General features: G+C 48.3%; 1 protein-coding gene across 4 annotated transcripts in view; it reads right to left on the bottom strand.

The window, feature by feature from the left end:
* Nucleotides 1–388: 388 nt before the first annotated feature.
* The window catches only part of KCNIP2 (potassium voltage-gated channel interacting protein 2), a 686,963-nt gene continuing 667,494 nt past the window's right edge, over nucleotides 389–19,857 (bottom strand). For all 4 annotated transcript variants that reach the window (XM_082269240.1, XM_082269243.1, XM_082269241.1 and 1 more), the window contains 5 exons: nucleotides 15,525–15,595; nucleotides 10,068–10,175; nucleotides 5,330–5,434; nucleotides 5,180–5,242; nucleotides 389–1,016 (listed from right to left, as the gene is read on the bottom strand). In XM_082269240.1, the coding sequence (XP_082125366.1) occupies nucleotides 969–1,016; nucleotides 5,180–5,242; nucleotides 5,330–5,434; nucleotides 10,068–10,175; nucleotides 15,525–15,595 (395 nt within the window). In that variant the 3' untranslated portion in view covers nucleotides 389–968. The remainder of the gene's footprint in view (nucleotides 1,017–5,179; nucleotides 5,243–5,329; nucleotides 5,435–10,067; nucleotides 10,176–15,524; nucleotides 15,596–19,857) is intronic.

Genomic DNA, 19,857 nt, shown 5'->3' with positions numbered 1-19,857 from the left:
ATATGTATCTTGCTGGAAGCCTGGGAGAAGGGAGGCCATTGGCCGACAGTGGTTGAGAACCATTGCTTAGGGGACTCTCTGACTCTGCACACTTTTCCCCTGGGTAGGTTTAATGGTCACTCTACCAAAAGTAATAATTCAGTTTAAAGTAGGTACTGGAAGGCTAAATAATCCAGTGGTTCCTTATATATATTGGGAACTCCTATGCCACATCCATTACAAGAGAGTCTTACTGCTGGATTTTTATTTGGTTTTGTAATAAGAAAGCAGCCAGGAGTACAAATCTATGAGAGTTTTTCAACCCATCAGATACCAACCCTAATCAAGATATCAAGTTTGGGGGTGGATAGGACCTTTAAAATGAATCCCAGTCCATAGAAAATATGTATTGATGGGAATAAGGAAATAAGACTGTATGTCCCACTAAGGACTGCTGTGAATGTTCTCTGTTAAGTGCATCAGAATTTATAAGCTCCATATAAATTGATAATCTTGGCATATATTGGTAGGTGGCTACAGATACAGTGACATTTTCATGTTTCATAAAGAAAGGAAGATTTATGTCATGTTTTCCTGGTTCTGGACTAACAGTTCACCACACTCTGTAAAAGATTACAGAAGATTTCCATAATATTTAAAAAAAAATAAAAAAAATTAAAATATCCTTGAACCACCATCATTTCAAATGGGAACATCTTTTCTTTTCGGGGCCAAATCCAATCAGTGTTCTGGACAGATCCACTAGGTGGCAGCGTGCTAACGTTAGGAAACTGGAGCTTTGGAATCTTCAAAGGTAGGGTTTGGTTTGTTTGCTTCCTTTTTTTTTAAGTGTTTACAACAGCCGTAAAATAGTACAGAGATTATAATTGCATTTTAGTTTGCATCAGACACACTATTCTGTAATTGTGCAGCCAGAAGAATGTCTATTCGAAAGTGTGATCCCGAAATCCGTTCAATCGTAGCTTTTGCTAAATAACGTTGTCGAAGAGCTGCATGGATCTCATAATGTTTTCATCCTGTAGTCGGAAAAGGATACAATATGACAACATGTAACAGGAAATTTATAGAATTATTGTACAATAAAAGAAGGGGACTTCCTCTACCCCCTATCTTATACTAACCTTCTAGCATCAAATAAGTATGCGGACACCACATGGCCAAAAGTTTGAGGACACCTGACCATCACACCTACACAAACTTGTTGGACATTCCATTCCAAAACCATGGACATGAATATGGAGTTGCCCACCCACCATTTATAACTATAACAGCCTCCACTCCTCCGGGAATGCTTCCTACAAGATTTTGGAATGTGTCTGGGAGAATTTGTGGCCACTTAGCTGAAAGGGCATTTGTGATTTGGGATGAGAAGATGTGGCTTGAAATCGGCATTAGAATTCAACCCATCACACCTATATACTGAAGTTGACAAAAAGTTTGCAAATTGTGAACTTTAATGTGAACTAATTTGAAGTCAATGCAACCAACTGAGCCCCATTCATGTCATTGGTTGCTAGGCCTCCGGCAGCTGCTGGCGCCCTAGCAACCACTGATGCATCCCCATCTATATTTTGTCAATAATGTCCCTTTTGTTTACGTTCAGACCTCACCTGGGCAATCTCCCAGCAGCCAGTTGATTGGGGCCATGGATGCATCATTGGCTACAAGGACACTGGCAGCTGCTGGTGCCCTTGCAACCAGTTACACATCCCCAGTCATATTTTGTCAATAATGTCTGCTAGCATCCCTGGCCACTGTATTTACGTGCAGCTCTCAGCTGGGGAATCTCCCAGCAGCCAATAGATTGGGGCCATGGATGCATCATTGGCCACAAGGACACTGGCAGCTGCTGGTGCCCTAGCAACCAATTAACCATCTCCAGCCATATTTGGTCAATTATGTCAGCTAGCATCCCTGGCCACTGTGTTTAAGTTCAGCTCTCAGCCGGGGAGTCTCCCAGCAGCCAGTTTATTGGGGCTAGGGATGCGTCATTGGTTGCTAGGACACTGGCAGCTGCTGGAACCCTATCAACCAATTACGCATCTCCAGCCATATTTGGTCAATGATGTCAGCTAGCATCTCTGGCCACTGTGTTTAAGTTCAACTCTCACCCGGGGAGTCTCCCAGAAGCCAGTTGATTTGGGCTAGGGATGCATCATTGGTTGCTAGGACACTGGCAGCTGCTGGTGCCCTAGCAACCAATAGGCATCCCCAGCCATATTTGGTCAATGATGTCAGCTAGCATCTCTGGCCACTGTGTTTAAGTTCAGCTCTCAGCCGGGGAGTCTCCCAGCAGCCAGTTGATTGGGGCTAGGGATAGGTCATTGGTTGCTAGGACACTGGCAGCTGCTGGTGCCCTAGCAACCAATTATGCATCTCCAGCCATATTTGGTCAATGATGTCAGCTAGCATCCCTGGCCACTGTGTTTAAGTTCAGTTTCTTAGCCAGGGAGTCTCCCAGCAGCCAGTTGATTGGGGCTGGGGATGCGTCATTGGTTGCTAGGACACTGACAGCCAACAGCATTTTAACAGCTAATGAGCCCTGAGCATCAAGCTCTTACATTTAGTGATGATAATATTACTAACACTTATTAAATGCTTTCCCAGCAACTAAAGGGCTTGTTCAGAGAGTGGGCGAACAGACTATCTAGCTTGCCCTCTCTTTGTCGCTTGGAACTCGTACCCCATTCCTAATTGGTACCCTATTGAGCATCATAAATTAAACTTGCGTAGAATATTTGTTACATTCATCATTATATTGCCATAATTTGGCTATATTAACCCCTCCCTGCCAGCTGTATGCATATATGTGCAGCATGGTGGTGGGCTTTACTGCAGTGCCTCCATACCTATGCATACAGCTGGTGCTGCGGTTATGTGCTCGCTCCCCTCTAACAGCACTTTGATCGTGCTCTCACCAACAGCTCCTATCACTGCATGTGGCTCTTTAGGCTCCCAGTCATGTGATCATTGTGACAGCCAATCACAGTGACCCATGCCAAATGCTTAAAGGTCCCCGCTCAGGTTATCAAGTTCCGAAGAGTTGGATGCCGTTGACTGGTGAGGGTGTAGGCTGAGGAAAGGTCCATCCAGACCAAAAACACGCTGCAGAATGGAAAGAGATAGCCCAACTCGCTGCACAGCTCACTTGGCCTAAGTGGTTAGCAGGTAAATTCAGCCTCCGCTTGATTTATTCCCACCACATCCCCAACATGTTTTTCCCCACCCTGGGGCTTAATCATGGAGATCTCTATGATTAAGCCCAAGGGCGGGGCAAGACATGTTGGGGACATGGTCTGAATTCATCGAGCTGAGGCTGCTTTTGCCTGCTAACCACTCGGGCCGGGTGAGGTGTGTGGCGGTTGGGCTATCTCTTCCTTTTTATGTAGCCAATCACAGTGATCACATGATTGGGAGTCCGCCATCCAGCTTTTAGCATTAAGATTGCCCTAAATGGTCGGCTCCTGCTGGTAGAGAAATGTCAGCAAACACCCCATGACATTATAATTATTTAGTCCTAGTGACCATTGTTCCCAAAACAGAATGTGATGGGAAATCTTAGCATTGTCAGTGAAACACAGTGGCGTAGCGTGGGGGGTGCAGGGGGGGCCGACCGCACCGGGCGCAACATCTGGGGGGGCGCATCCTGCAGTGTCACTCTGTCTGACATTATATATATTACTAACACGGTGTCAACACTGTTTGCGGCTGCCGCCATCTTTAGGCTGGGAGATAGCCGGCGGGCGCCCTATGGCTGGAAATTGCAGGTCGAGGCGGGGCAGAGCTTGACTGTGCCTCCCCTGCCCATTGGCGTAGCGTTGCAAGCCAAGCCCCGCCTGTCGGCAGCGTGTTCTGCACAGCTCAGTCAGCTCAGCGAATTAGCAGCCTTCTTTTCACTTAGCCGCCCGACGCTGTCACAGGAATCATTCATCTCTATCTTTCCAGTTGCCAGCACAGCGTGAAGAGGACTGAAGAGAGAGTTGTGAGACAGTGTAGGTGTCAGTGAAGAAGGGTCAGTGAAGGGGGGCCAGTGTATGTGTCAGTGTAGGTGTCAGTGAAGGGGTCAGTGTAGGGGGGGGGTTCAGTCTAGGGGGGTTAGTGAAGGAGGGGCAGGGAAGAAGGGGGGCCAGTGTAGGTGTCAGTGAAGGGGTTAGTAAAGGGGTCAGTGTGTGGTGGGGGGGGTCAGTGTAGGGGTGTAAGTGTAGGGGTCAGTGAAGGTGTCAGGTAGGTCAGTGTAGGAATCAGGAATGTCAGTGTAGGGGTCAGTGTAGGTGTCAGTGAAGAAGGGTCAGTGAAGGTGGGCCAGTGTATGTGTCAGTGTAGGTGTCAGTGAAGGGGTCAGTGTAGGGGGGGGGGGGGTTCAGTCTAGGGGGGTTAGTGAAGGAGGGGCAGGGAAGAAGAGAGGCCAGTGTAGGTGTCAGTGTAGGTGTCAGTGAAGGGGGTCAGTGTGGGGGGGTGGGGTTCAGTCTAGGGGGGTTAGTGAAGGAGGGGCAGGGAAGAAGGGGGGCCAGTGTAGGTGTCAGTGTAGGTGTCAGCAAAGGGGTCAGTGTGTGGTGGGGGGGGGGGGTCAGTGTAGGGGTGTAAGTGTAGGGGTCAGTGAAGGTGTCAGGTAGGTCAGTGTAGGAATCAGGAATGTCAGTGTAGGGGGTCAGTGTAGTAAAAAGGTAGGTCAATGTAGTGATCAGGGTTGGTTAGTGCAGGAATCAGGTAGGTCTCTGTAGTGGTCAGATAGGTCTCTGTCGGTGTCAGTATAGTGATCAGGTAGGTTAGTGCAGGAAACAGGAAGGTCAGTGTAATTGTCAGGTAGGTTTGTGTAGTGATCAGGTTAGTTAGTGTAGGAATAAGGTAGATCTCTGTAGTGGTCAGCTAGGTCAGTGTAGGTGTCAGTGTAGTGGTCTGTGTAGATTTGTGTAGGGGGCGCAAATTACTTACCTTGCCCCGGGCGCTGACAACCCACGCTACGCCACTGGTGAAACAGGAATAGAAGGAAGTCCTCCAACGGGGACAACTGTTTAAGAGTTGATTCTCTATCATTTTCTTTACTTTCAGTGACCAAACAAAGCAGTTAGAAGAGCAAACAGAAGATGAGGATGGGCAGGGCACAGATTCTACGTAACCATGCACAAAATGAACATCTTTACAGTATGGAAAATCCCAGTATAGTAAATCACCACATTACCTTCTGACATGATTCTATGAATTCTTCGATTGTGACTACGCCATCCTTATTTCTATCCATTTTCTAAGAAAAAAAAGGAGATTGACATGTTAAATACATAGAGCAGCGTGACAGACACAGTATGGCGATTTCTTGGTCTGGGAAAGTCACCTGGAAAAAGTTCTCCACGTGCTCTCGGGGTGCATCTTCCCTCATATTCGGGTACGTGTACTTCCCCATCATGTCATATATGGACTTCATGATGTCCATCATCTCCTGCAAGAAAACAGCAGAATTAGTAACATAATAACTTAAGCTTCAGTGATCAAACATATATCAACTGATAGGTGTATGTCTATGGAGCCCCGCCCCCTTCCTGAAAACCCTCCCTATGTATTCCAGATGTTGCTGGTTTGCAGAACTCCATCCCTTAAGTGCCGGTTCACACTATGGCGATCCGACTTAGGGGGTGACCTGTGAAGTCGCGTGCACCGCGACTTCGGCGCGACTTGCACGGACTTCATAAAATGAATGTCTATGCAAATCGTTCCAGGTCGCCCCGAAGTAGTACAGGACCCTTTTTCTAAGTCGGAGTGACTTGTGTCGCTCCTATTAGAACCGTTTCTGTACCACACAATGGACCGCGACGGTGCACGACTTGTCAGGCTGACCAAGTCGCCTGACAAGTCGTACTAGTGTGAATCGGCACAAATTCTAGAAGGTGAAGCAAAGGGAAACAAATCACTGGATGGAGATGTCAGAGCAGGTTTTGGGCACCAGTTGTGGGTAGCATTGTTATTGTTGATCATCCCTACTCCTTTTTTACCACAGATGAGTCCCTAAAAATAATTGTTATAACTCAGGGAATCCCTTGAAAAACCAATTCATTGGTGGTCAGTGGGAAGAATGCTCTTTATATTGGTAGTCAGTGGGGGAAGGAGGAGGACTCTCTCAGAACCAGCGTTTTCCAAGCCTGGGCCTTGCCTGCTAGCTTGGCCCAGGAACAATGCCTGATCCTGGGGGAGGCCCTGGGAGGGATCCCCCTGATGACACAGGGCCTAGTGAGGAGGAGGTGGAGGACCTGACTGTGGGTCCAGGCCCTGGTGAGAATGATTATCATGAGAAGATTATCAATTGTTTTAGTTTGATTGGAAGAGCTGAAGAAGAACTTGAGGTTTTGAAGGCTAAACACAAATCCTTCAGAGCCAAGTACTGCCAGGCCTGGAGTAAAAATATATATATCTGGGAGAAATATAAAGAAGCGGACAATGGTGCATTACCCCCGATACATTTATTAAATAAAAGGTGATACACTTACAAACATAGGTTGCTGAAACACATGGGTGAGAGAGTCCGCTGTAACTTCCTCTGTCCGGTTGCAGTACGGACAACAGGATGACGCATGTGACGGCGTGACACGCCTCCTCTCTGACGCGTTTCCTCTGACGAGACTTCCACTGAGATAGGATTTCTCCCACGTCACTTGGTGGAGTTCATTAGGAGAGCGGACCGATAAGGTGGGAAGTCTGCCCAGGGCGTCTGGCCATTCGAGAGAACCTTCATTTAGGGCGATTTTACCACGCTTTACCTGCACCTTTTGGTAAGAGGCCCATCAGTGTGTGTACACAGAGTGGGAGTGTGGTGAAGGATCTCTCCTTAGCAGTTGGTCGTATTTATCAACCTTGCCCATTAGCTGTCAACATCTGGTAAGGAGATAAGCCTGAAGGTGGTGGGAATCACTCAATCACACAGTTGTTTTATCACCAGAGTTGATTTTCATCAAGAAGTTGGTCACCGTCACAGGGTGAAGAGTTTTCAATAGATTGGACCAATTGTGGACTCATTGATTTTTCATCACCGTTTATCATCACTTGAATATTTACAGTTTTACTATAGCACTTGTTGGACTATTGATTTGAATTTTATGGAGATGGTCACATGTGTATTTTCATTTATTGTTTCAGTGTGTTTACGATAGGAACCTTAATTTTGTTTAGCGCACCCTAATTCACAACAATTTTAGCACTATTAGGTATAGTTTCGGTAGCAGCTTTACTTTATATCAGCACACCCCATTTTTTCACCATTCTCTCCTATTCTAGTCAGACCCACAAGTTAGGAAGAAGAAATGTGGAGTCCACCCGACTGGTGTTCACAGTCTCATTTCCTTCTGTAACACAGAGGCAACACATCTTCTCCTCACTGCAAGCTATTCTTGCTGGAGCCTGAGCAAAGCTTGCCTTACTTGTGAGTCTCTGTAAGAACTCTTCTAGGGATCCTTCACTCTGGCATCCCACTCTCTGAAGAGGCAATGAGCCGCTTCCCTTCTCTCACAAAGTGGCAACTCGCACAAAGTTTCCTTCAGCATTACTCTGGCCCACTGGCTCAAAGGATCTTCACAAAGTGTCTTTTTAACAAAGTATTGTAGTGGTGTGCCCCTTTATCCAGATGCAGGTGCAAGTAACTTTAACTCAATTCCCCACAATCCTCTGGGCTCCCAGCATCCCCTGAGTTCCAGGACACGCCCAGGGAGTATAAATGCCAGCTCCGCCCAGCTTCCTGTGCTCAGAGAGATCCTGCCTGATGGGACAGCAGTGACTGGGCAAGTGAGCTGTCCCCCGGTGCTGGGTCCTCATTCGATCGGTCTGGTGTGTGGGTCACCAGCAGTGAGCACAAGAGCACGCAACATCTATCCAAGCCCCAGTCACTGGAGAGGACTCTGTAACAGTCCATGTGGAGAAGTTGTCAAAGCAGTCGGTTGGTCCTATCTACGGCCCCCAGAGCCTCCTGACCAAAGTCAGCATCAGCAGTGCCTGTGTGAAGTCTGTGCCAGCAGGAAATTCCCTCAGCTCCCAGTCTGCTGAATGAACGATCAATCTCTGGGAACACGTGAGAATCTTCAGATCTTTATCCTATCTGTAAACTGAACACAGAACACTCTGCTACCATCTAGTGGCCATTACTAGAACTGCAATAGAATTGTTTTCACATGTTTTATGAATGTTTCTCCCTTCCTCATATTGCTGTTTTGTACTGCAAACCCCTGTTCACACGATCTCCTGTGTAATCTACGTTCCACATTGTTAAGTAAAGTAGAAACTGCACATCACCACTGGTCTGATCATTTGGCTGATACCGTTACATAACACTATCTTCACAAAGTGTGCTTTCTCTGTACTTGACTATCCTGGCCCACTGGCCCAAAGGATCCTTGCAAAGTGTCCTTTCAACCAAGTATCTTTGCAAAGTGTCCTTTCTCAGCACTCTGCTTTGCAACAATAGTGGCTCAAGGCCAAGAAGATCATCACAAAGGGTCCTTTATTAAGATGTCTCTGTGAACTAGGGGGTTTGCCCCCTCCAGGTAGCAACCTCTGGCTTTAACAGGAGAAGTTCTTTGTGGCAAAGGTTCTTTTCCAAAGTGAAGAAACTGTAGCAGTTTCGCTGATCCCCATCTTCTTTTGCAAGGATAGAAGGGAAGGGGATTTGGGAACAGGGCCTCCAGCCCTAATAGCAACTTTAGTGTCAAAGGGACTCTTCAAGCACACCAGCCCCTTTGTAACTCTTTTTGCCAATCCATCACATTCTTCAGGCTGACTAGCCCCTTGGTAACTCAACTTTCCAACAGGAACAAGAACTCGGCATACCTCAGTAATAATGGTCAGGATGAGGTATGCGTGAGATCTTGCCTTCAGGATCTTGAATACTAATGGCCCAGGCTTGGCCTTTTCCATGTGGGCAGTGGACCTCTCCACTTGGTCAATGTAGATGGACCGCCCCAGATTCCAATTTGCCTTGATTGATAAGAAGGTGTCCCATAGTTGAGGATTGGACTGGTTCCGATGTGGTTTAGGGAGATACAGGAAATCCCAAACAGCTTCTTCACACCACGCCCCTCTCTTACGCTCGATTTCCTCCATTATCTCTCGGGGATGTACAGATAATCGTACCCATACTCCATGGCCACCTTATTCCGAACAAGGCGTAAGCACCTGGGAAGTTTTTGCTTGTCTCCTCTCCCAGGTGGGGTGTATAGGGTCTCCACTTTCTTAATCAGACTGGAGTAGGCATCGTTCTGTACCCGAGCCTGGGTATAGGTACGAGGTGGGGATAGATCTGGGACCCTAGTGGCATAGGCCTCACAGAACCCCAAGTTCTTTGAGCACTGCATGCGAACAACTGCTGCCTCCGTTTCTTCACAGACTGCTGCCTTTGTTACAGAGTGAACTCTAACATGTAGGGCTTCTTCTCTCCTCAGTTCCCCAGTCTCCACCTCTGATCTCCAGTCATCGATTCCCTCTTCCAGGGACCTACAGGATGCTGGAAATTGGGTAACCCTACATCAATGGCCTTGGCCTCCCCCTCACTGGATGAACTGGAAGCCTCCAACTTCTGGGCCCATTGACTCCCCTCTAGCTCTGTAAGAGCTGGACTGTGAGTTGTTGCGACTGTCACGTAGGCTCTTTATCATCTGACCAACTGTTTTCAATCACAGCCTACGTCTCGATCTCAGAGCCTACGTCCGAGATCGGAGATGCGGTGTGTCAGAGTGACACACCGCAGCACCGATCGCCGCTCTGCATGCCCCCTCAGTTTTCAGAGAGTTTCTATGTTGAGCATTTCCTCCCTATCACAGGGCGTATACACAGTGGTAAATAACAGCTCACTCCCTCCCTCGGCTTCCATGCCCACTAACCAGCTAAACACAACGGGGGGCGGGATATTACATGTAGATTAATGGAGGCTTCACCTTCCACTTATTCTAAGACACAGGCTGGAGGGGGCGTGACACAGCCTGTGACTGGCAGAAATCTGCCCACACCATCCACACCATATTATTGCCAAAAAATAATAAAGATTTGATTTTAAATATACTGTAAGTCTTATCATTTTTGTGATTGGACACTCATACCTCTTTAGTTATACAGCCATCTTTGTTAAGGTCGTACAAGTTAAAGGCCCAGTTCAGTTTGTCGTCTATACTCCCTCGCAAGATGACTGACAATCCCGCTACAAAATCCTACAGGAGAAAGAATACTCATCAGAGACATGTCAAAAAAACAGTCAACAATCTACTTCATAACACCACAGAGCATGGAAGGAGCAAAACTGGGCTGCAAAGTGCAGTAACTGACTCCGACCCCATTCATTGCGGAGAGAAAACACATGTTATCATATGTTATTATATGAAATCCAAAACTCTTATATCCACCTGTCCTCTGATCCCGAGATGTCATCAATTTTCAAAGATGCCACTTTTTCATCCACACTGATACATCATTTACAGTTTTTTCAGCTTGGGCATGACACACACAGAACCAAGTATGCAATCCTCTGTGTTTCCCGGCGGTTAGACGCCGTAAAAGGCTAAAGTAGAACTTCAGCCAAACATTTTTTTTCAGAAGCTTTGTTCAGAATGAAGGAGGGGTTAGGGGCTCTGTCGGATTTTGTCCCAACAGGAAAAGTCAGCTTGCTTTCTGTCTTAAGGTTCATTCATATGTTAGGCTGGGGGGCAGTAAAACCCAGAAGTTCAGCTGTGCTTTTACTGCTCCCCAACTACTATCCCCTTTAGCTGCAGAAGCCATGACTAGGCATGTACACATGTCACTGCTGCAATGCTTAGCCCAAACTCCTTCCCCCCAGCCTTCCAACCTCCTTCTACCCCAGCTTCCCAAACGCATTCTCCCCCAGTGACCCAACCTCCTTCTCCCCCAGTGACCCAACCTCCTTCTCCCCAAGTATCCAAACCTCCTCCTTCCCCTGCCTCCCAACCTCCTTTTCCCCCAGCTTCCCAAACTCATTCTCCCCCAGCATCCCAACCTCCTCCTTCCCCAGCCTCCCAAACTCATTCTGCCCCAGCTTCCCAACCTCCTTTTCCCCAAGTATCCAAACCTCCTCCTTCCCCTGCCTCCCAACCTCCTTTTCCCCCAGCTTCCCAACCTTCTTCTCCCCCAGCATCCCAACCTCCTCCTTCCACAGTCTCCTAAACTCATGCTCCCCCAACGTTCCAACCTCCTTTTCCCCCAGTATCCAAATCTCCTCCTTCCCCAGCCTCCCAACCTCCTTCACCCCCAGCATCCAAACCTCCTTCTCCCCCAGCATCCCAACCACCTTCTACCCCAGCATCCCAGCCTCCTTCTCTCCCAGTTTGCTAAACCATTCTCCCCCGGCATGCCAACCTCCTTCTACCCCAGCATCCAAACCTCCTCCTTCCCCAGTCTCCAAAACTCATTCTCCCCCAGCATCCCAACCTTCCCCTTTCCAGCCTCCCAACCTCCTTCTTCCCCAGCATTCAAACCTCCTTCTCCCCCAGCCTCCCAACCTCGTTCTTCCCCAACATCCAAACCTGCTTCTCCCCCAGCCTCCCAACCTCCTCCCCCAACCTCCAAACATACTTCTCCCTCAGTGTCCCAAACTCACCCCCCCCCACCCCCAGCATCCCAATCCTCCTTCCCCCCCCCCGCATTCCAACCTCCTTCTCCCCCCGCATTTCAACCTCCTTCTCTCTCAGCATCCCAACCTCCTTCTCCCTCAGCATCCCAACCTCCTTCTCCTCCAGCATTCCAACCTCCTTCTCCCCCCGCATCCCAACCTCCTCCTTCCCCTGCTCCCAACCTCCTTCTCCCCCAGCATCCCAACCACCTTCTCTCCCAGCATTCCAACCTCCTTCTCCCTCAGCATCCCAACCTCCTTCTCCCTCAGCATCCCAACCTCCTTCTCCTCCAGTATCCCAACCTTCTTCTCTACCAGTATCCCAACCTAAAGCTCCCTCTGGATCCCAACCTGATTCTCCCCCCTCATCCCTACCTCCTTCTCCTCCCCCCTCATCCCATCCTCCTTCTCCTCCCGCATTCCAATCCTCCTTTTCCACCAGCATCCCAACCTCCTTCTTCCCCAACATCCCAACCTCCTTCTCCCCCAGCATCCTAATCCTTCTACCCCAGCATCTTAATCCTCCTCCCCCAGCATCACAACATCCTTGTCCCCCAGCATTCCAACCTCTTCTTCACCAGCACCCTAACCTCCTTCTTCTCCATTATCCCAACCTCCTTCTCCCCCAGCATCCCAACCTTCTTCTCCCTCAGCATCCCAACCTCCTTCTCCCTCAGCATCCCAACCTTCTTCTCCCCCAGTATCCCAACCTAAAGCTCCCTCTGGATCCCAACCTGATTCTCCCCCCTCATCCCTACCTCCTTCTTCTCCCCCCTCATCCCAACCTCCTTCTCCTCCCGCATTTCAATCCTCCTTTTCCACCAGCATCCCAACCTCCTTCTTCCCCAACATCCCAACCTCCTTCTCCCCCAGCATCCTAATCCTCCTCCCCCAGCATCACAACATCCTTGTCCCCCAGCATTCCAACCTCTTCTTCACCAGCACCCTAACCTCCTTCTTCTCCATTATCCCAACCTCCTTCTCCCCCAGCATCCCAACCTTCTTCTCCCCCAGCATCCTAAGTCTCTTCTTCCCCAGCATTCAAACCTCCTTCTCCAGCATCCCAAACTCCTTCTCCAGCATCCCAAACTCCTTCTCCCCCAGCATTCCAACCTCCTTCTCCAGCATCCCTAACTCCTTCTCCCAAAGCATCCCAACCTCCTTCTCCAGCATCCCAAACTCCTTCTCCCCCAGCATTCCAACCTCCTTCTCCAGCATCCCAACCTTCTCTCCGCCCAGCATCCCAATCCTCCTTTTCTCCTTGCAACCCAACCTCTTTCTCCTCCTGCATCTTAACCTCCTTCTCCCCCAGCATCCCAATCCTCCTTTTCTCTCAGCATCCCAACCTCCTTCTTCCCCAGCATCCTAATCCTCCTTTTCTCCCAGCATCCCAACCTCTTCCCCCCCCCCCCCAGCATCCCAACTCCCCCTCCTCCCACATCCCAACCTCCTTGTCCCCCGTATCAACCTTCTTCTCCCACAGCATCCCAGCGTCCCTCTCACCAAGAGTTCCAAACTCCTTCTCCCCCAGTGTTCCAACCTCCTTCTCCCCTAGCCTCCCAACCTTCTTCTCCCCCAGTGTCCCAACCTCCTTCCTACCAGCATCACAACCTCATTTTGCCCCAGCATCCCAGCCTCCTTCTCCCCCAGCCTCCCTACCTCCGTCTCCCTCAGCCTCCCAACCTACTTCTCCCCCAGCCTCCCAACCTCTTTCTTTCCCATCGTCCCCACCTCCTTCTACCCCCACATTCCAACCTTTTTCTCTCCCAGCATCTCAACCTCCCTCTCCCCCAGCTTCCCAAACTCCTTCTCCCCCAGCGTCCCCATCTCCTTCTTCCCCAGCGTCCCCGCCTCCTTCTCCCCCCACATTCCAAACTCCTTCCCACCAGTGTCCCAACCTTTTTTTGCCCCTGCATCCCAACCTCCATCTCCCCCAGCCTCCCAACCTCCTTCTTCCCCAGCGTCCCCACCTCCTTCTCCCCCCCACATCCAATCTCCTCCCCCAGCCTCCCAACCTCCTTCTTCCCCTACATCCCAACCTCCTTCTCCCCCAGCATCCCAACCTCCCCCCCCCCCCCCCCCCCAGCATCCCAACCTCCTTCTCCCCCTGCATTTCAACCTCCTTCTCCCTCAGCATCCCAGCTTTTCTCTTCCCCAGCATCCCAACCTCCTTCTCCCTCCACATTCCATCCTTCTTCTCCCCCACATTCCAACCTCCTTCTCACCCCGCATCCCAACCTCCTTCCCACCAGCATCCCAACCTCCTTTTGCCCCAGCATCCCAACCTCCTTTTCAGCCCACATCCCAACCTCCTTCTCCCCCAGCATCCAAACCTCCTTCATCCCCAGTGTCCCACCAACCTCCTTCTTCCCCAGCGTTCCAACCTCCTTCTTCCCCAGTGTCCCAACCTCCTCCCCCAGAATCCCCACCTCCTTCTAACCCCCACATTCCAACCTCCTTCTCTCCCAGCATCCCAACCTCCTTCATCCCCAGTGTCCCACCAACCTCCTTCTTCCCCAGCGTTCCAACCTCCTTCTTCCCCAGTGTCCCAACCTCCTCCCCCAGAATCCCCCCACCTCCTTCTAACCCCCACATTCCAACCTCCTTCTCTCCCAGCATCCCAACCTCCTTCTCCCCCAGTGTCCCAACCTCCTTCTCCCCCCAGTGTCCCAACCTCCTTCTTCCCCAGTGTCCCAACCTCTTTCTCCCACAGCGTCCCAACCTCCCTCTCCCCCAGCATGCCCACCTCCTTCTCCCCCCACATTCCAAACTCCTTCTCTCCAGCATCCAAACCTCCTTCTCCCCCAGCATCCCAACCTCCCCCACCCAGCATGCCAACCTCCTTCGCCCCCCGAATCCCAGCTTCCCTCTCCCCCCACATTCCAACCTCCTTCTCCTCCCACATTCCAACCTCCTTCACCCCCAGCATCCAAACCTCCTTCTCCCTCTGCACCCCAACCTCCTTCTCCCTCTGCATCCAAACCTCCCTCTCCATTGTCAACAGAATGTATAGTCCTGCACAAGAATAGAGAGGGGGTCTTCAATGGGGACACCCACTGACAATTGTCAAAGGCCAGATTTGTCTTCATAGTGAGGAGATACAGGTATATATTCCTTTTGTGTCTTCAGGAGATAAAATGAAGGAGAAAGCTCTTCAATGGGGACTCCGACTGCATTAAAAACCTAATATCCCATGCAAAAAAAAAAAGCTGGAATTCTTCTTTAAATCCTCTCCCTGGTCTTCTTTTCATCTTGCACAGTTGTACCGACTCCTCTCCTGGACTGAAACGGCTTCCTCTGATTTTACAGCACACTTTGAGCTTCTTACAATGTGCATTAGAAGCTGCAGCCAGTCAGATAGAAGCCGCCTCATTTTCTGGCTGGAGAACATCCAGAATCATCAAGACCTTTCCTCCCCAGCCTGACTGTTCCTAGTGCTCCCCTTTTATTCATTGGATTTCCATTATTTCAATCATGAAAGCTCAGCCTCATGTGTGGGTGTTACCTATGCAAATACAGCCTTCCTGAGAACGCCCACTTCTCCAGACTGACATCCACCCATCGGAGGCATTTTGATATTTCCATAAATCCTCTAAAGAGCCAGCCCACTGCTTGTATCAGTACTAAAGGTTCTTTGGAGGAGTACTGAAGCAGGGTGCTGTGATGTTATCAAGAATCCACATACAGCACCCTGCTGGCCCCTCCCACCAGCCATAATCTGCCTGCATTGCACAAAGAAGAACAGAGACCCAGTTATTACATCACTTGTTTTAAAATTAAATAGGTAATAAAAATAGGAAGGCAAAATACAAGCAGATGATAGCCTAGCTATAATATTACACAGTCTTCAATAGTTTTATGTTAAATGACATCCGCTGACACGTTTTGTCAGGTATGCATGCACATCATTTTTTTTTTCATTGTTACGAACTCTCACCTCGAAATTGACGGAACCGTTGTGGTCGGTGTCAAATGCATTGAATAGAAAATGTGCGTACATGCTGGAGTCTGCAACACAAAAGGTGACAAGAGGGAGTAAGGAGCACGTAAAGAGATTCCAATAGGAGAAACATCATCACCTCCGAAGATTTACCTTCATCTACTAATTAATCACCTGACCCCCAGGTCAATTCTGACATTTCACTAATACAGGTAAAAAATATTTTTATTCGCTATTGTCACACAATGGGTGGGCTCGGGACGCACTGCTCTGCGCCCCGAGCCCACCCTTTGCATCGCCCTATTAGAGCCTCTGGCTCTAATCAGGTGATGTAAAAAAAAAAACCCCATTAAGCTCCATGCGTCCGGCTCCCTGCATGCAGTTTAGGGGGCCGGACGCATGGATGGGGGGTGGCGCCCCTGCGCCCCCAACACACCAGCCGCCACTGTCTTGCCATGATCACTCTGGATGAACTGCAGAGATCTACAGCTGAGGTGGGAGACTCTGTCCATAGGACAACAATCAGTCGTATACTGCACAAATATGGCCTTTATGGAAGAGTGGCAAGAAGAAAGCCATTTCTTAAAGATATCCATAAAAAGCGTCGTTTAAAGTTCCCCACAAGCCACCTGGGAGACACCAAACATGTGGAAGAAGGGGCTCTGGTCAGATGAAACCAAAATCAAACTTTCTGGCAACAATGCAAAACGTTATGTTTGGCGTAAAAGCAACACAGCTCATCACCCTGAACACACCATCCCCACTGTCACACATGGTGGTGGCAGCATCATGGTTTGGGCCTGCTTTTCTTCAGCAGGGACAGGAAAGATGGTTAAAATTGATGGGAAGATGGATGGAGCCAAATACAGGACCATTCTGGAAGAAAACCTGATGGAGTCTGCAAAAGACCTGAGATTGGGACGGAGATTTGTTTTCCAACAAGACAATGATCCAAAACATAAAGCAAAATCTACAATGGAATGGTTCACAAATAAACATATCCAGGTGTTAGAATGGCCAAGTCAAAGTCCAGACCTGAATCCAATCGAGAAACTGTGGAAAGAACTGAAAACTGCTGTTCACAAACGCTCTCCATCCAACCTCACTGAGCTCGAGCTGTTTTACAAGGAGGAATGGGCAAAAATTTAAGTCTCTCGATGTGCAAAACTGATAGAGACATACCCCAAGCGACTTACAGCTGTAATCGCAGCAAAAGGTGGCGCTACAAAGAATTAACTTAAGGGGGCTGAATTTGCACGCCCAATTTTTCAGCTTTTTATTTGTTTAAAAAGTTTGAAATATCCAATAAATTTCGTTCCACTTCATGATTGTCTCCCACTTGTTGTTGATTCTTCACAAAAAATTACAGTTTTATATCTTTATGTTTGAAGCCTGAAATGTGGCAAAAGGTCGAAAAGTTGGAGGGGGCCGAATACTTTCGCAAGGCACTGTATATATATATATATATATATATTGTGTGTGTATATATATATATATATTTATATATATATGTTTATATATATATATATATGTGTATATATATATATATATATATATATATATATACACACACACACACACATATATACATACTGTATATATGTATATATTCATTGAAATGAAAATGGCTGAAAAACATATATTTCTGTTGCATTGTGGGTGTTTGGTAGGGTCTCCTGATGTATTTTGCAAAAAAACGCCTCTGAGCGCAAACGCCGCTAAACGCGTCCAAACGCGGCATGCAAACGCGACACAACGGGCGTTTTTAAACGTCGTTCTGTAGCTGTCAAGTTCCAGTGTTCAAAGGACTTTTTCAAACGTCCCGTGTACATGTAGCCTCAAAAATAGGCTCAGTCTCAAACCAGGCCATTTTTTGCGCTGTGAGTACTTTCCGGATGCACTGTATACTTTGTTACTGTCATCATTAGACAGAAGCTTCCATACAGTTTAGGTAAAGTGGAATAAATGAGCTGCCACCGTTGTTGCGGTAAACCTGTCACAGAGCTGAGCAATGCAGACAGAATGTGATGAAAAATAAATGAAAAGTTACTTAAAAAAAATAAAAAAAAATAAACATTAGAAAAAATAACAAAAAATAACCCCAAAAAAAAAGCAAAACATTAAAACGTAACCCTGGGATAAATTGAATATTCCCTGAATATAAAAGGTATGCATATTCTTCCTTCAGTCTTGGGGGGATCTTAAATTTGCATAGCTATTCGTCCAGTGAAAATAAATGTGCATTCATTCTGTGCAAGCTAACCAGAAGTTGTGAGAATGTAGCAAAAAACAAACGCTCTTCTGGTTGAATGCTCTTCACTTATTATGGGCAGTAGTAAAGATTGGTTTATTCATAATGAACATAGAGTAAATTTGAAATATACCCCATTATTGCCACTAGGTGGAGCCGACGATCATAGGAAGTAAATAATAAAAAGAGGTACAGTGTTATAATGCTAGAGAACACTAGAGGGGATTGGCAAATAAATAGCTATCCCAGAGTAGCAATGCTTACATTTATTTGCTAATTTCATGATTTTTTTTTGGGGTATAAATACACCCTAAGGACTTGTTCATGCAGATGGCAGTAAAAGCAGGTGATTGAGCCATGGTTTAACCGCCCTGCCTCCTTCCACTTAAACACAGACATGCAGCCACTGAGGGCTGTACACATTCCCCGGCTACAATGCTTTGCTTTGCAGCCACAGCAATAATTAAACCCCCTGCTGCTGCAAAATGCAACCCGTTCAAGTGAATGAGGCTACACCGCCAACATACTGCAACCATGTGCAATGCATGCAGAGGGTCAGCATTTTGAAGGTTAAAGCAGGCGGTGAGGAAGCAAAATATTGCATCCTTATTGCTGTCAAATACCTCTGATAAGCGATCCACTGCACATTGCTTTTCAGAGAGGCAGCAATGATCTGTGCAGTAATCCAGTGTGAGACTTCCTGTAATAAAGACCACTCACTGCTGCCCTCCTTGTGCAGGGTGACTGGTCATGTCTCTGCCCCATTCCTGCAGTTTTCTGTAGTGGGTGGAGCCCGCTGGGCCCCTCCCACAGCCCTGCGCTCTCTCCTTGTGCAGGGTGACTGGTCTTGTCTCCGCCCCCTCCTGTAGTTTTCTGCAGTGGGTGGAGCCTGCTGGGCCCCTCCCACAGCCCTGTGTTCTCTCCTTGTGCAGGGTGACTGGTCTTGTCCCCGCCCCTTCCTGTAGTTTTCTGTAGTGGGTGGGGCCTGCTGGGCCCCTCCCACAGCCCTGTTCTCTCTCCTTGTGCCGGGGGACTGGTCTTGTCTCCGCCCCCTCCTGTAGTTATCTGTAGTGGGTGGAGCCTGCTGGGCCCCTCCCACAGCCCTGCGCTCTCTCCTTGTGCAGGGGGACTGGTCTTGTCTCTGCTCCCTCCTGTAGTTTTCTGTTGTGGGTAGAGCCTGCTGGGCCCCTCCCACAGCCCTGCTCTCTCTCCTTGTGCAGAGTGACTAGTCTTGTCCCGCGCCCCTTCCTGTAGTTTTCTGTAGTGGGTGGAGCCTGCTGGGCCCCTCCCACAGCCCTGCTTTCTCTCCTTGTGCAGGGGGGCTGGTCTTGTCTTCGCCCCCTCCTGTAGTTTTCTGTAGTGGGTGGAGCCTGCTGGGCCCCTTCCACAGCCCTGCTCTCTCTCCTTGTGCAGGGGGACTAGTCTTGTCCCCGCCCCTTCCTGTAGTTTTCTGTAGTGGGTGGAGCCTGCTGGGCCCCTCCCACATCCCTTCTCTCTTTCCTTGTGCAGGGGGACTGGTCTTGTCTCCGCCCCCTTCTGCAGGCAGTATGTAGTGGGTGGAGCCTGTTGGGCCCCTCCCCAGCTCTGCTCTCTGCACAGGCAGCAATGTACAGCACAGTGATGATGCCACTGCTACTTTCACAAGGTAATATCTGGGTTTTTAAAGGCGTTCAGTGCACACAACGTGGATTTATATTATTTATTAAGGAGTTATTTTTATTTATAATAAAAATATTTAAATAAATCAATATATTTATTTAAATAATTAAAAAAAATTTAAAAAAATGTAAAAAGTTAAAAAAAAAATGTAAATAATAATTGATTATTATTAAGGAATATACCTAAAATAATTTTTTTGTGCCTGGAGCTCAGCTTTTAATAATCAGTTAATTCAGAGTTATAGGCAGATGAAGTTATACTCAATTCTTGACTTTTCCCACCTCTTCATCCTTCCCATTGGACAGTGAAGCTGTCTGTCGCATACAATGACCAATAAGGAGGTGAGGGAGGGATGGGCCAGGCTCTAATGCAGGGGTCTCAAACTGGTGGCCCTCCAGCTGTTGCAAAACTACAATTCCC

This window comes from Pelophylax lessonae (assembly GCF_965119305.1).
Source record: "Pelophylax lessonae genome assembly, chromosome: 9".
Lineage (NCBI taxonomy): Eukaryota > Metazoa > Chordata > Amphibia > Anura > Ranidae > Pelophylax > Pelophylax lessonae.
The sequence above is the reverse complement of the archived record's forward strand: the minus strand, read 5'-3'. Positions and strand labels throughout refer to the sequence as shown.